Source organism: Mustela putorius, unplaced genomic scaffold, assembly GCF_011764305.1.
Source record: "Mustela putorius furo isolate JIRA1106 unplaced genomic scaffold, ASM1176430v1.1 tig00537227_pilon_pilon_pilon, whole genome shotgun sequence".
NCBI classification, from domain to species: Eukaryota; Metazoa; Chordata; class Mammalia; order Carnivora; family Mustelidae; genus Mustela; species Mustela putorius.
In genome coordinates, this window is record NW_025422368.1 from 46292035 (window position 1) to 46309373 (window position 17339).

The 17339-nt window shown below is 37.7% G+C and overlaps 1 protein-coding gene across 1 annotated transcript in view; it reads left to right on the plus strand.

Moving 5' to 3' along the window:
• The window catches only part of TRHDE (thyrotropin releasing hormone degrading enzyme), a 382185-nt gene that overhangs the window by 104787 nt on the left and 260059 nt on the right, over window positions 1-17339 (plus strand). The window contains exon 3 of the mRNA XM_004752417.3: window positions 5762-5888. Within this exon, the coding sequence (XP_004752474.2) occupies window positions 5762-5888 (127 nt within the window). The remainder of the gene's footprint in view (window positions 1-5761; window positions 5889-17339) is intronic.

Genomic DNA, 17339 nt, shown 5'->3' on the forward strand with positions numbered 1-17339 from the left:
TGACAGAGGAATCTCTGGTGTGTTTGAGGAATGACAAGGAAGCTAGTGTGTAAGGTTAATGTGGAAGAAAGTAGTAGGAAATGAGGCCAGAGAAGTTAAGGAGACTAGATTTTTATAGGGATTTTTGGGACCCTTCTAGAAACCTGGCTTTTTCTCTGAATGAGATGGCAGGCCACTAGAAGAGGAAATACAGAAGAGTGATATGATTTGATGTTCATTTGAAAGCATTGGTTGCTGTGTAGAGAACTGACTGAAGGGAGAAGGAATGAGACATCAGTAGAGAGCCAAAGGATTTAATAACCAATTGAATGTGGAATGCAAGAGAAAGAAGGATAAGGTTGAGGAATTGGCCTTGGGCAGCCAGATGGAAAGAATTTAAAGGGAACTTATGTGTGTCTGTGAGAGAGAGAGAGGGAGAGAGAATAGAAGAGAGGAGGAGAGGAGATCTGGTATCTGGTTTCAAACGTGTTAAGCTTGAGATGCCTTTTAGATAACCAAGTGCAGATATCCAATGGGCAGCTAGATTAATGAGTCTGGAAGTTGGAAATAGGCCTTCGGCATCTAATATTTATAATCACGAGACTAAATGTTACCACCAAGATAACAAACATAGGCAGAAAAATTAAGATGTCTATGGATTGATACCTGGGACCCTCCAAAATTAAGTGATGAAACTGATGAGGATGAGGAAGAGTCACTGAGGAAACTGAGAAGGAGTGGTTAATGAGATAGAAGAAAAAGTAAGATGGAAGCCAAGGGAAGAAAATGGTTCAAGGAGGGGAAACAGTGGGTTCAAGGAGGGTGAAGCATGTTGAAGACTAGAATCTGACTGTTGGATTTGGCAACCTGGGGCCATTAGTGATCTCAGTGATAACACTTTTGGGATATAGTAGGGATGAACATTGTTGGTATATAATGGGGATGAAAGCCCTATTGCAGTGAGTTCAAGAAGGATTAGAAGCAGGCAGAATAAATAGACAACCATCTTACTTACTATCTCATGGTGTAAGGGCTATTTTCATTCTGAAAAGTGTTTTAGTTTGGATTTTAACTTATATGTTCATACTAACTATATGGAAAACTCAATAGGCATTGCTGGAAACCATAGCTGGAGAAACTGTGCTCAAGAAAAATTTTTTGTTTGAAAACATAGGAAACAATACAGAGTATATGCTAATGAAAATTATCCAGTTTGGAGGCATAAATTGGTGATGTTGGAGATAAAGGAGAGAAGTTTGGACATGATGTTCAAAAAGGCAAGAAGAGATAGAGTGTATGTGGGGGGCTTGGCCTCATGTAGGAGCTTAGTCAGTTAATTCTTTGTAATGGGGAAAGGCAGAGTTCACTGTTACATTGCTCACATTATATTTTTGTTGTGGATGTGTTTGTTTTCCACATACTATGAACCTCTTAAGAGTAGTAGGTGTAGGGGCACCTGGGTGGCTCAGCGGGTTAAGCCACTGCCTTCGGCTCGGGTCATGATCTCAGGGACCTGGGATCGAGTCCCGCATAGGGCTCTCTGCTCGGCAGAGAGCCTGCTTCCTCCTCTCTCTCTCTCTGTCTGCCTCTCTGCCTACTTGTGTCAAGTAAATAAATTAAAAAAAACAGACACATAGATCAATGGAACAGAATAGAGAGCCCAGAAATAGACCCTCAAATCTATGGTCAACTAATCTTCGACAAAGCAGGAAAGAATGTCCAATGGAAAAAAGACGGCCTTTTCAATAAATGGTGCTGGGAAAATTGGACAGCCACATGCAGAAAAATGAAATTGGACCATTTCCTTACACCACACACAAAAATAGACTCAAAATGGATGAAGGACCTCAATGTACGAAAGGAATCCATCAAAATCCTTGAGGAGAACACGGGCAGCAACCTCTTCGACCTCTGCCGCAGCAATATCTTCCTAGGAACAACGCAAAAGGCAAGGGAAGCAAGGGAAAAAATGAACTACTGGGATTTCATCAAGATCAAAAGCTTTTGCACAGCAAAGGAAACAGTTAACAAAATCAAAAGACAACTGACAGAATGGGAGAAGATATTTGCAAACGACATATCAGATAAAGGACTAGTGTCCAGAATCTATAAAGAACTTAGCAAACTCAACACCCAAAGAACAAATAATCCAATCAAGAAATGGGCAGAAGACATGAACAGACATTTCTGAAGAGAAGACATCCAGATGGCGAACAGACACATGAAAAAGTGCTCCATATCACTCGGCATCAGGGAAATACAAATCAAAACCACAATGAGATATCACCTCACACCAGTCAGAATGGCTAAAATCAACAAGTCAGGAAATGACAGATGCTGGCGAGGATGCGGAGAAAGGGGAACCCTCCTACACTGTTGGTGGGAATGCAAGCTGGTGCAGCCACTCTGGAAAACAGCATGGAGGTTCCTCAAAATGTTGAAAATAGAACTGCCCTATGACCCAGCAATTGCACTATTGGGTATTTACCCTAAAGATACAAATGTAGTGATCCAAAGGGACACATGCACCCGAATGTTTATAGCAGCAATGTCCACAATAGCCAAACTATGGAAAGAACCTAGATGTCCATCAACAGATGAATGGATCAAGAAGATGTGGTATATATACACAATGGAATACTATGCAGCCATCAAAAGAAATGAAATCTTGCCATTTGCAACAACATGGATGGAACTAGAGCGTATCATGCTTAGCGAAATAAGTCAAGCAGAGAAAGACAACTATCATATCATCTCCCTGATATGAGGAAGTGGTGATGCAACATGGAGGCTTAAGTGGGTAGAAGAAGAATAAATGAAACAAGATGGGATTGGGAGGGAGACAAACCATAAGTGACTCTTAATCTCACAAAACAAACTGAGGGTTGCCGGGGGGAGGGGGTTTGGGAGAAGGGGGTGGGATTATGGACATTGGGGAGGGTATGTGCTTTGGTGAGTGCTGTGAAGTGTGTAAACCTGGTGATTCACAGACCTGTACCCCTGGGGATAAAAATATATGTTTATAAAAAATAAAAAATTAAAAAAAAAATCTTAAAAAAAAAAAGAGTAGTAGGTGTAAATGTCTCATTCATTTTGTGGTAGGAAGTTGTATTGTTCTATTTCTATCCCTGGCACACAGAGTAATGTGTGTACAATGCCTGGTACACAGAAGGTATGCAATAAATGTTTGAATGGAGCAAATAAAATCACCGTGCTAAGCCTGTGTATGTTTTATCTTCTCATGCAGATTGGATTATTTCCATCAAATCTTGACAAACAGATTGATTTAATTGTTTCTCTTGTCTGGGCCTACAGATAGGTTGACCAACTGGTAGAGTTGATTGATGGGAATGGCTGTGTTTCTACCAAAATCAATGATGCTTTGTAGGAATAAAATCAGCAACCTTTTGCTGTATCATTTTACAGCGGTCCTGGTTATAGTTTCAACATGAATTTACTATTTACTTCACTTTTGAGCCTTCTGAAAGCTATCCATTCTTCCTCAGAATACATTTGTTAGTTTAGTTTATCATTAATATGACATATATCATTATCTGTTATCATCTAACTTACTGAGTCCATGGGAAACTCTTTGAGAATGGGGACTACACCTTCATTGCTCTTTTTTCCCCTCAAAATCATTTGTACAATCTCTGGTTAGAAAACATGGCTTCATCACTAAATCAAAAATCCTTAGTCCAGGCCCTGGTGCAAGCTAGATGCCAAATAAATATTTGTTGAATGAATGACTACATGAGTAAACGATTATTGTCTGTGGTATATGCTGATGATGCCAGGACCAGATCTCCTCAAAACTTTCCTGTTTGATGTACCTATCTCCCAGCTTTTCATTACTTTGCTCCTAGTAGCTCACACCTAAAATCTTTTTCCAGAGGGCTGTCTTTGGGCCACTGGAGCTACATCACCTAGATGCTCCAAGAACAAGAAGTCCTTGGTATTTTAGGCCTTGCCCTTAGTAACCAGTATCCAATGACTGAATGCAAAGTATGGAGGTTTAGCTCTCATGCCTCAATACAGTGCAAACTTGCAAGTGCAGTTTATACTCTAGAGCTCCCTGTGGGACCAGGCTAAGGCCAGGACTTTGCCTAAAATTGCATGCAACCTTCCTTGACTTCTTAGCCTCCCTTATCTTGCTTGCCTTGCTCTCTTGTAGGTTTTCTCCAAAGAAACTTTCTTAGTGACTCACTTGCATGCTCACCCTTTCCTTAGGGTGTGCTTCTTGGGAATTTACTTAAGACAGTGCCTATTTATAATCAGTTAATGTCAGGGTCAGGGAATCATGTCCACACTCTCTCTGAGTGTTAAGTTCTGCTGTTGTAGCTGGTAGTTCCTGATAGTTTTTGGTTTTATATTACTGCCAACTATAAGTGAAGGTGACTGTGAACTAAATTTGATATTTGATTCAGTTCTTGGGTAGGAAGTACCTTCACTACTTTAGTAAATAATTGTTATTGAATTTAGTAAATATCTTATTGAGTTACAGTTCTTTCTAACATCAAGTCAGAATGCATTTTTCTTAACTTTCTACTCTTTGTGTTTGTATACATCGCTGTTCTCTCTCCTTAAGCAAGGATAACAGAATTGATTGTATAATCAATTTTCATATGATTGAGTACAGCTTTCCTTAGTCTTCCTGTTGAATATAAATACCCATTTCCACATACTGAGTAAACCATTTATTTTATTTTTGTAGTGATTTGAAAAGAACACAAACTCCTTTATCTGTAAAATGGGACTGGAAATAATGTGTTTTAGAACTTAAAAGCACTTTAGTCAACACCTTCATCTTATAAGTGAGAACATTTGAAACCCAAAGAGGTTAAGTAATTTGTTCAGTATCACCCAGCTTGCTTAGTGGCATAGCAGGACTAACACCCAACTCCCTGACTGCTGTGTTCTCCACTGCTCTACGAGATGCTTATTTCTTATTCACAGAATTGATATGAGAATTAGGGGCCACATCTGTGAAAAATAGATTTAGCCTTTAGGAAGAAAGATGCTGGATAGCTTTATGAAATCTTGATGTCAACTAATCTCATTTTAACCTTTCCTGTACAATTGTTAGTTTTGTTCAGTTTGTGTTATTTGCCTCAGGCTTCTTTTTGGCCAAGGACTAGATAATATACAGGGCTTGATTTAAAAATCAATATTAAGTATCCAAATTGTATTAGAAATATGAAATACTTCAGCTGGTTTTGAAGCTGGGAGCAGCTGTAGCCAGACTTCCAGAATGGCAGTCATTTATGTATGGAAAAAGTTTGCTATTCCTACTTTGCATATTGGGAATTAGGACATTTGGTTCCAAAGAAAAGAAGGAAGAATAAATTATATTTTGTTCAGTCTAGTAATACTTACAAAACTGATGCAATGTGCCTTTAACAAACCATGGATTTTCTCTCCTGTGGAGCCACCATATCCTGCCTACTTAGAGCATAGTTAGGGAACCATTATACTAATCCACCATACCTTCATATCTCTAGCAAGCACATGTAAATGATAACTTGAATATTTATTTTGATGCAAGGTGTATAAATCTTCTCTATGTCATCTTGTAAAGCGAGGAAATTGTGACTTGCTCCACTTGGTTACTTTAATTGTTCAAGTTTGGTTCTTTCTGCCACAGCATGCTTTGATATATGAATAGGAATACTGTTTAATTTTTGTAGTATTCACAGTGATTTTTGTAGATTCATAATATGCAGGGAAGATAAAATTTGAATACCAAAAGGCTAAAGTAACTTTTATATATATTTTTAATTAGGTACGATTATATGCAAGACCCGATGCTATCAGAAGAGGATCTGGGGACTATGCTCTCCATATAACAAAGAGATTAATAGAATTTTATGAAGACTACTTTAAAGTGCCCTACTCCTTGCCAAAACTAGGTAAGTATTTTCTTGATTATTTTACTGGAAGGGATCCTTGAAGGTAGAAATTTGTCTTCATGCATTTATTTGACACATGAAAATTCCAAGAATTATATTTTTAGAGAAGATGAACATGAAAAATAATTTCTTCTGAAGAGATAAAATAAAGCTTAAGTTTCTTAAATCTTGCCAAGAATTCCTCGTAGGAATTAAGAAAGGCATTATGTAAGTTTAGGTTTCCAAAAGATAACTCAGGTAGCTATAATTCATTGAGTTTGTGCTCTGGAGGGGTGCTTGCTAACATCCATTTAATCCTCAAGTACTAGATGGATAGGTACTGTTAGAACATTTTCCACTCAAGGGACTTGATATCCAGGGAATCTTTCCTTCATTCAGATAGCCAGTAAGTGGTGGAACTGGGATTTCAAGCAAAGTCTTGATGACTCTCAGAACTCTTTCATGTTTTACACTGAGAAGACACTCATTATTTTCTCTTTCCTAATTCTCAGATCTTGGACCACAATATATTAGTTATCCCTCACATTTATTTTTGTGTGGTCATGTTTCAGTACAGTTGTAGCAATTAGAATAAAAACAAAAGAGAAGGGAAATTGTACAATGGAGATTATGTTCATCATGAATACTTTGACTTTTCTTCCTTTTACAAAGACAGTATGTTCAATAGTTGTTTGTTGAATGAATAAATGAATTTTATTATCCTAATCTGAGTGAAGCTCCTGCTTTTGCAAGGGAGTGAACAATGAATTTCCAGGAAGTTAGAAAGGGTACATGTACCCATTAGAAAACACTGAAGTTATTTTTCCTTTTCAGAAAACCCGTTTTGAAATAGTACATCACAGCAGTCTTTTGTTCCTCCCCCCCCCAATATTTTTCCTTCCCAAGAACATTTTTCATCAGCACACACATAAAAGTGATCGCTCATTGGCGAGATAAAAGTGCTTACCTGATCAAAAGTGTTGGTATTTGAACAACAGGTTCCTCTCTCAGGAGAACTGGGCCTATTTTATTAAAGTAACTGCCTGCTGTGTAGCTTTATTGGTCTTACAATGAGTGGCTTAGAAAGTAAGTAGAATAGTTGATATTGTTACCAAAATGGGTGTGGCATACAATTTTAAGGAATGATATTACAGAATTCTGAGGTCTTTTTGAAATATGTGCTCTCAGAATGCATACAATTTTATTTCAAATTTCTAAACAAAATTGTATTTCACATAGGATCTATATTTAGTTTAGTTTTGTTCTGTCTTCTTTCCTTCTTTCTCTTTCTCCCCCCTGTATCAACTTCCCTGTTAGAATCTGTTACACTGAAATCTCCCTGGTAGGCACCCAAGGCAGGAAGGACTCTCTGACCTCATTTGCATGGGAGGTGACGCTGTTCTCTACTCCAGGTAAAACCAGCTGGGAACTTCCCAGCTTGACCCTAATGTAAAATTCACAAGTGCTTATGTTGCAAGTTCAGCAAGAAAAATAAAATGTGGATCTTTGTCCCCTTCAGATCAGTAATTAGTAGAGGAACTCAATTTATAACTTCAGGGGGTTCGATGTAACTGTCAGCTTGCAGCAGGAAGCATTTCTGTTCCTCTCTTTCACTCACAATTGAACCATGCAGGCTTTCACTTGGTAGAAAAGAGCTTTGTTCACTGTTACTATTACTATTTAAGCTCCTTACGGTGTATATAATTGAATGATTTGACTTACCCCAGCATACTCCTTTGTAGGTAACTAGGGAATTACCACAGCCCATGGCACTTTATAAAATCCCTTTTTTAGTTCTACTTATTTTATATATCTATAGATATTTAGTTCTACATATTAATGGACTTATGAGTATGTTTTCTAAATACTCCCTACATAAAATTCCTAAACACAGAAGCATTTTGACAAATCCTTAGTTTCTGTTGTATGTAATGATTAAATAAGTTCAGTGGAAACCAATCAGTCTTTCTTAATGGTGCTTGTATGTGTATCCTAGATGTCAGCTGCATCTGCCTTGAAGCCTTCAAATCTACCTACAGTGGTTTCCAAGACCTAGTCTATCCTCTCTTCCTCCCCCCTTCTATCTTTGCTTCCACTCCTCCTTTCTTCTTTCCCTTCCTCTTTCTTCCTTCCCTCATTTATTAAATATGCACTATTGAGTGTCTCCACCATGGGCACTTTTCTGTGTGATGGGATTACAACAGTGAATAAAAAAGTCAAAAATTCCTTTCTTTCTGGGGCTTCATTTGGAAGCCAACTTTTGAGCAAAGAACCCAAGGCAGTGTGAAGGAGCAAGCCAAATGGAGATCGTGGGACAAGGATATAGGTATATAGGCAAAGGTAACAAAGTACCCAGACTTAGAGATGGAAACTTGGTATATTTGAGGAACACAAGGAGGCAACTAGGCAAGAATGACTAGAACAGGGTGAGTAAATGGGTGAGAAAGGAGATGAGGTCTAAGAAGGAGTAAAGGGGTGGGTAATCTATCATGTAGAGTCATCAGGCCATGGTAAGGTCTCTGGCTTTTTTTTTTTTTTTTAATTTTCTTTCTTTTTCTTTCTTTTTTCTTTTCCTCTTCCTTTTCCCTTTTTTTTCCTTTTTTTTCCCTGGGTGAGATGGAAAGCTATTGGTCACTTTTGAGCTCAGCCTTTACAAGACTAGCTCCCAGTGTCAGTAGTGCTGAGGTTGAGAGACCCTAATGAAGGGGAAAGGCCAGACCATGAAAAACATTTAAGAGGCTCCAACAAAATTCAGGCAAAATATGATGATTGCTTAGATTAAGATGTTAACAGTGAGGTGGTTGGAAATGGTCCAATTCTTGATATGTATCTCAGAGACAAAAATATTTGCCAATGATCAGAATGAGGGATGAGAGACAGGTACCAAGGACAGCTCCAAGTCTTTGTATTTGGCTTGAGAATGAGAAAGATGGAATTGCCTTTTACTGAGACAGAATGATTGTGGAAGGAGATGATTTTTGATACTGATGTGTCTGTTAAACATTTAAGTAGCACCTTGATGTGGGAAAGGAATTTAAATAGGTAGTTCAATTTATAGATACGAGGTTTGGGTGAATAATCTGGCTAGAGATATCCATTTGACAGTGTATGATGATATAGAAAGCTATGTGGTTGGATGGGCTTGCCAGGGCTGTGAGAGCAGATAGAAAAGAGAATAGAAACAAGGAGGGACTGATCCAATATTCAGAGGTTAAGGACGTTAAGAGCCAGTAAAGGCTATGGAGAAGGAGCAACTGGTTGATGCACTAAGAAAACAGGTATCCACAGTACTTCTGGACATCTAGTGAAGAATTTCAAAAATAAGCAGATGGTAAATTGTGGGAAGTCAAGTTGGATGGAGACTGAGAATTGACTATTTATTGAACCTAGCCAGGTGAACCTCATTAGGGACCTTGACAAGAGCAGTTTCAGGTCAAAGTCCTAATGAATGTATTCAGGAATAAATGGGGGTGAGACTGGGAGGAGATACAGTGACTAGAGTCAGTGAGTTTAGTTGATAGATTGGCACTTCTGAAAATTCCCCATGGAGAATATTCCTCTGGGAATAGAGGGGAAAGAGAGAAATATTTGTATTCATTCTATCTAATACTGCTCACCTCTGGATAAGAGGTGTTTCTGTGAACTGGTAGCTTTCAGATCTGTTCCTGTCCAAAACCATGTCAAGGGAGACATGGATCTTGCATTTCTTTGATTTGCATTAGAAAACCAAAAACCAAACAAGTAAGAAAACTCTCTCCTGTTAACCTGCTACTACTGATGCGTGGGAGGTGATGTGTGCATGTGTGAATGCTGGGGTGTTATGTTGCAAAACCCAAAATGAAACCACACAAACTCATAAAATGTAATGTTGGGTCTTTCTTTCCTTAAAAGTCACTTTGCTGTTCTGTCATAAATTCTGCAACAGCTTCTCTGTCGCTAAGTTCTTTTTCATTTCTAATGCTGAATTGTTTAACTTCCTCTACTGTGGCATCATCTCATGCTGGCTCATCTCTAAGGATTTGAGTTTCCGCTCGAAGTGGTTTATCAGAATGGTTCCTAAGAGGAATTCTCATACTTGCTGTTAGGACAGTAATTTATTCTCCTTTTTGCACAAAGACATCCCTTTAATATTTTAAGCCCAAATAGGCAGCCAGTGTACACTGTATGATAATTCGTTTTTAAAGTCTCTGAATTAGGTAATTAAAACTTATTTGTATGGGGTTTGTAGAGATTTCCTCTTTATTGGTGTTAGGTTATAATGAAAGGTATAGACTCTAGAGGAGACAATACAGGAAGACATTCTATAACTGTGTGCCCTATTTTCCCAAGAATTTTCAGAGGTATGGAAGTTTACTTTAAAACAAGGTTATTGTAGATGTATAAAGAATTAAGTTATCTTTCTTCTTATCTCAAAAACATTGACCAGAGCTACAAAAGTGAATGGGTTTGTATTTACAAAATATGGGCTACTCTTAATGACTTTGTTCGTTCTAACCCATTTACTCTTTTTTTCACAACCTTTTGAGGTAGTACCTGTTACTTTCTCATTTTACATGTGAGGAAATTTGGGGACTGAGTGACTACATAATGTACTCAGTTCAGATAGTAGGAATTAGTGGATTTATAATTCAAGCCCATGCTGTCTAGCTCCAGAGCCTTGAGATTCTGCTGAAACAGACCCCAGAAATGTTGAGAATTCTGAGGATTAAATATGGACTACTTTAATAATCTAGATAATCTGATTGCTGGAGGAATAATGTAATAGCTATTTTTGTTAATTTCATTTGATGTTAAAAGTAATATATGGTCCTTGTAGAAAATGTGAGGACACATTAAAATTAAAGAAGCACATGTTTTATAACTCACAATGTCATCAACTAGTAGAAGATATATTTGAATATTCTATTTCATTTTTTAATTTCAATTCCAGTATAGTTAACATACAATGTTATATTAGTTTTTAGTGTACAATATAGTTATTCAACACTCTCATACATCCCCCAGTGGTCATCCTGACAGATGCACTCCTTAATTCCCATTTTTTTCTTTTTTAAAGAATTTATTTATTTATTTGACAGACAGAGATCACAAGCAGGCAGAGAGGCAGGCAGAGAGAGGGGAAAGCAGGCTCCCTGCTGAGCAGAGAGCCCTGTTCAGGGCTGGATTCTAGGACCCTGAGATCATGACCTGAGCCTAAGGCAGTGGCTTTAACCCACTGAGCCACCCAGGCACCCCTAATTCCCATCTTTTATTTTATCCATCCCCCACTCTGCATTTGAATATTTTAAATGTTTTCCTCATCATAGCTGCTTTATAAGTTAATTAGGTGGCAGGTAAAGTGACTCAGATTTGTGTTAGAGTATTTTATTATTCATCCTATTTATATTTCAATTAACTATGGCAGATAGTTTTTAGTTTCCTTTTGCTCCCATTTTGTAATTTGTAAATCAATAAGTTTTGTAAAGGAGTTTGCTTGATTGCTTCTTTTCACTGTACTGTGCTTTTTTGAAGAATTCATTATCTACTTGGCACAGTGCTGTGATTGTAGAAAGAGCCACAGGTATTTTGTAACAAGAATTTCTAGCCTCAAGGAGATTGTGGTTTTGTTGAGGAGAAAATACAGTATTTACTAAAATTAATGGATTAGAGTCTCACACAATAAGGAATATAATCAAACACTGAAATTTTGTAGAGCAAAAATATAGTACCATGTTAAGTTAAGAAATGTGGGATAGTTGCACAATGCTATAGGCATGAAATGCACATAAAAAGAAGCTTTATCTTTGAGTCCTGAAAAAAGAAATACATTTAATTGGAGGGGGAGAAGTCTTTTGAGATTTGTACACTAGGGAAAACCCATGGATACATTGGGCTTTATGTATCATGTTGATAGTCTATTTTTTTATAATAGAATAAGTTATGGGATAACTTGTGGGATAAAAGGCCTTATTGAAGTTCACGAATAGGAGAGCCTCACTTGAATGATTGCATTTTAAGCTGTCATGGATACATTCATTTTTTTATTGTAGTGGTGGTGATGACGGTGATGATGATGATGACAGTGGGTTGTCTGCAAGTAGTAAAGCTTTGGAGATATTTCCTTCATAAAATATTAGTAGTGGCTGCTAAGTATTTCCCTCTCTGTGGTTATGTATTTTTTTCTTTATTTTTTATTATTTTAAAAATTTTATTTATTTGTGTGTGTGAGAGAGAGAGAGAGAGATTGAGCCTGGCGCGGGTGGGAAGAGCAAAGGGAGAAAGACAAGCAGCCCAAAGTGGGGCTCGATTCCCCCCACCTTGAGATCATGACCTCAGCCAAAATCAAGAGCTGGATGCTTAAGGTGGCTCAGTGGGTTAAGCATCTGCCTTTGGCTCAGGTCATGATCCCAGGGTCCTGCCAACCAACCCTGCATCAGGCTCCCTGCTCTGCAGAGTCTGCTTCTCCCTCTTCCACTCTCCCTGCTTGTGTTCCCTGTGTCTCTTTCTCTCTGTCAAAGAAATAAATAAAATCTCTAAAAACAAAACAAAACAAAAAACAACAGGAGTTGGACGCTTAACCAATTGAGCCACCCATGTGCCCTGTATCTATTTTCTGTAAGTAGTGGATATATTTGTTGTTTCTAATTTGAAATGATAATTATATAATCCTATTTCCATCTTAGTATTACATCTTATACCTCAGTTATTATTTGAGACTTCATTTTTTTAAAAAAGTTGGACTTTTTTTTTTAACCTTGCTTTTGTTTAGGTAAACATGGAGTACTATGTAAGTATTTATTGACTCAAGTAATACTGCTTTTAAAAATAAAATCTCTAGAGTTTCTTTATATAGGCTGGTCTAATTATGTATAACATAATTTTACTCTCAAGATGCTTTTTTCAACCAGAATTCCTAAAAATATTTGGAGTTATACTGCATCTGTTTAATTCTATGGTTTTTTAGTGGAAACTAATGTAAGGCTCTCCCTGTGGATTAACATTCTAGTGCATTGTTAAGGGAGCAGCTGAGGAAGTACTTTGTCTTCTGGGTTACTAGGTAGTGTAGAGAAATGAGTTTCCTTAAGTGACTATCCTCTCTCCCCTCTTTGGAAGCAAATAAATACAGTCTCTCCCTATTTTATAAAGGTAATTCATTTTTAAAAAACCCTCATATGGTGATTTTCTCATAAACCAAAAGAGCAGCTATTGTTTCTCTCAAAGGATAATATTTTTTATATATTCCTAACCCCCACTCTAACCATCATTTGTAGTAAAACAACACCAAATCCTATTAAAATGGACACAGTTACTTCAATATATTACAGTTATTTTAACACAATTTAACAAGGCATTTTCCCCTTCATTAATTATTCCATAATATGACCACTTAACTGTTCTTGTTAAGCTATTTTGCAGCTATTACATACTATACACTTCCAAGACTATACTAACAAACAAAAACATATATATGATACTCAGTGTTTATGATATTTAATCACTAATGCCAAAAAAAAGAAAGGGAAACAAGCAGAACAGTAAAGAAGAAAGAAATCAATGAAACAATGCATGTTGTGGGAATGATGCATGAGATTATTACTGCTGTAAACTAGCAAACCACGAGTGAGTGGAGAATTTAACGCAACAAAACCGACCATAGAACTGAAATTAACTAATTAATTCAGGAAGCACTTATTGAATAGTTAATATGTACATGGTACTCAGGAATTATAATAAATTGCCTCTTCCACTAGGAGATTAAGATCTAGTTGAAGAGATGTTTTGTATGTTTTGTCAGTTACCCAGTATTGTTCCATGTTCAGCTTGCATACTACCTTCCTTTTTTAAGAATTTCAAACTTTCACAGCTTTGAATTTACTCCTAGGTATATTTTCACTGATTTTAATCAGGGTTTGTGAAAATCGCTTATCCCGAAAATAAATGCAATTTTAGAAAGTGCTTAATTTAGTCAGAACATATTTATAAAGAGACCTCCAAGGCATTGTTGCACATTTTCCAACAGAGGTAGCTGGCCCTTACAACCTGGCCATTAAGTTAGGAAAGAACTCCTTCCAGTTTTTTTATATGTCATTATTGCCTAGGCCTGTGCCATATATTCTGTATTCTTTCCTATTATAAGTTAAGCTATGTTGCTCCATCTTTGGAACCTCCTCCTTTTTGCACTTGATTCCATTATCTCTCACCTGCTCAAGGGTATCACTTCATCAGTTTTCCCTTCTCACTCCTGAATCTTCAGTTTTCTCTGTTGGCTCTTTCCCCACCAACATTAAAGGTACAGTGCTGTTTCTCTCAACTTAACCACACACATGCACACTCTCTCCAGCTACTACACCATTCTTTCTTTCCTTTTACAGCTGAATTGTTTGAAAGTGTTGTCTATCTGTACTGACTCCAATTTCTCTCTTTCCTTTGTCTCTTGAATGCCCTCTACATCAGCCTTTCGCCCCAACACTGTACTAAAACTATTCTCGTCAAATTCAATTATGCCGCCACATTGCTAAATCCAATGGCCAATTCTCAGTCCTCCTCTTGAGTTGTCAGCAGCCTCTGACGGTTATTCTCTCCAGTCCCTTGAAACACATTTTTCTCTTGTCTCCCTGGAAAACACATCTCCTGATTTCCCGCCCCCCCCACCAACTCACTGGACATTCTTTCAAAGTTTGTTTTCTTCTCTCTTCCCGAACTCTTGCGCTAATTCATATTAGAGTATCTTGGGGCTCAGGTATTGGACCTTTTCCTTTCGCTCTTTCCATTGCTGGTGACCTCATCTAGCCTCATGGCTTTAAATACCATGTATTGATACTGATGATTTCCAAATGTACAGATCCAGCCTGGTTCTCTTCTCCATTCCAAACTTCTTCATTCTTCTGACTATCTGACATCTACATTTGGATGCCTCATGAATATCTCAACTTCATATGTTCAAATTGGAGCTCCAGATCTTACACCACTATCTTCATAGCCTCTCCCATTTTAGGGAAGGGCAGCTTTGTTCCTTCAAAAGTTGTTTCAATAAAGATTGGAACTATAATCATTTTCTCTTGTTAAATGACCAAACCATCAACACATCTTTTTGGTTTCATATTCTACCTATGTCCAGAATCTGACTGCTTCTCACTATTTCCACAGTTACTACTCTCATTCTAGCTTCCATGCTTTCTTGCTTGTGTCAAGAATCCAACCAAAATGAATTGTGAAGTTCAAGTGATGTGAGAACATGAGATATTTGAATTTACTATGTTCTTATGAAGGATGTTGGACTTGTCTGATGATGTTGCTCTCCTGCTCAAACATTCTAATGGCTTCTTATTGGTAACAGAAGAGAATCCATAACTCTTCCATTGTCCTCCAAGACCCCTGAGGATCTGGCCACTTGCTGCTACTCTAACCTATCCTCTACTTCTCTCCTACTCATTCTCTGTGTTTCAGTGGCAGTCCCTTCCTTGCTCTTTCTCTACCATACCAAGCATGCACCAGTTTTGGGCCTTTACACTTGTTTCTCTTGAAGCCTAGAACACTTTTCCTTCAGATATGCATAGCTGAAATACCACCTTTTACAGTAGGGCTTCTTTGACCCTTCTATTTAAAAATGCAAGCTTATTGATTATTTCTTATCTCATTTCTCTGATTCACTTTTCTTCATAGCACTTTTTATTGTCTCCCTTAGCATAGATTTATCTTTTGTTATCTGCTTCCAAGTACCTGCGATCCCTACCCCAAATGTAAGCTCCGTGAGAGCAGACATTTTTGTCTGTTCACTGCTCTATTCTTTTTCCTAGAACAATGCCTGACCCAAGGTAGACACTTAATAAATTCTAGTTGACTGAATGAGCAATTGCCAATTTCTTCCTTTTTAAACCATCTTCACCACATTGGAGAGAAGGCCAAGCTTTGGCTGCTTTGTGAATCAAATAAAATATGCTTTTTTTTTTTTCAGTAACATAAACAAAAAAAATATGGTAATATATCTTACAACCTTCTAAGGAAATTATTATTTTTTCTTTCTTTCTTTCTTTTTTTTTTTCTTTTGTAAATCTAAGTGGAAGGAGTGAAAGATGAGTTAGCTATAGCTATAGTTACTTTTTCATTAAGGATTCATGTAAAGAAAGTTTTTGGTGGAAAATGGGTGAGTTGATATCTAGAAGAAGTATTAAACTTTTGGTTTGTTATCATGGCACTCCTAGAGGGAAGGAGGCTATTAAGAAGCTATACTTTGCGGGCGCCTGGGTGGCTCAGTGGGTTAAGCCGCTGCCTTCGGCTCAGGTCATGATCTCAGGATCCTGGGATCGAGTCCCGCATCGGGATCTCTGCTCAGCAGGGAGCCTGCTTCCCTCTCTCTCTCTCTCTGCCTGCCTATCTGTCTACTGTGAACTCTGTCAAATAAATAAATAAATAAATAATCTTAAAAAAGAAAGAAAGAAAGAAAGGCCTCTTAAAAAAAAAAAAAAGAAGCTATACTTTGCACCTGGAGTGATTTTGCAATCTAAAAATGAAATGACTATCTAATTGTCTATCAGTTCTTTTCCCTCTTACTGTTCACTGAGATGAAAACAACATTTATTCATGAATTTGGCAACATTGTTTACTGTCTACTATGTATTGGGCACTGTTCTATTAGGTACTGGAGAAATCAGCAGTTAACAAGAGACAACAATCCTTTCCTCACTGGGCTTTAAAGGAGAGAGGCAAACAACACAAAAATATGTAGTATTTAAAAGTGATAACTGCTATGGAGAAAATAAGGCAGAGAAGAAAGTGTCAGAAATATTAGTGGGCTGCTTTAAATAGGGTGAATGGTCAGGGAATGCCTTGCTGAAATGGCGACACTTGATTCAAAATCTGAAAGAGTGAGGGTGCCCTGAGGAGGAGGGTGTCTGACTTTTTGAGGAAACAGCAAGGAGACCCGTGTGCCTGGAGTGAAGCAGGTGAGACTGTGGTTGACAGGAGATGAAGTCTGCGAAAAAGTGGAGCCAGGTTGTGAAGAAACTTATTGGTTAGCCATTGAAAGGTATGCACTTTTATTTTGATTGGAGGCATTTCTTTAGTCTGCTCAGGCTGCCGTAACAAAATACCGTAGAGTGGTTGGTTTAAACATACCAAATTTATTTTCTCACCATTCTGGAGGCTGGAAATCTGAGATCAGGGTACCTGTATAGGCCAGTTCTGGTGAGAACTCTCTTCCTTGCTTGCAGATAGCCATCATTTTGTGTGCTTTCACACAGCAGGAGAGAGAACAAACTCTCTGGTTTGTTCCTTCTTGTAAGGGCATTATTTCATCATGAAGACCCCTGCTCTCATGACCTCATCTACATGTAATTATCTCCCTTCTGAAGGCCCAGTCTCCAAATACCATCAGGTGGGGAGTTAAGGCTTCAACATATGAATTTAGAGGGGATACAGTTCAGTCCATAACAGGCATGATCTGGCATGGCTTACATTTTTTTTTTAATTTTAAAATTTTTTATTTATTTTTGA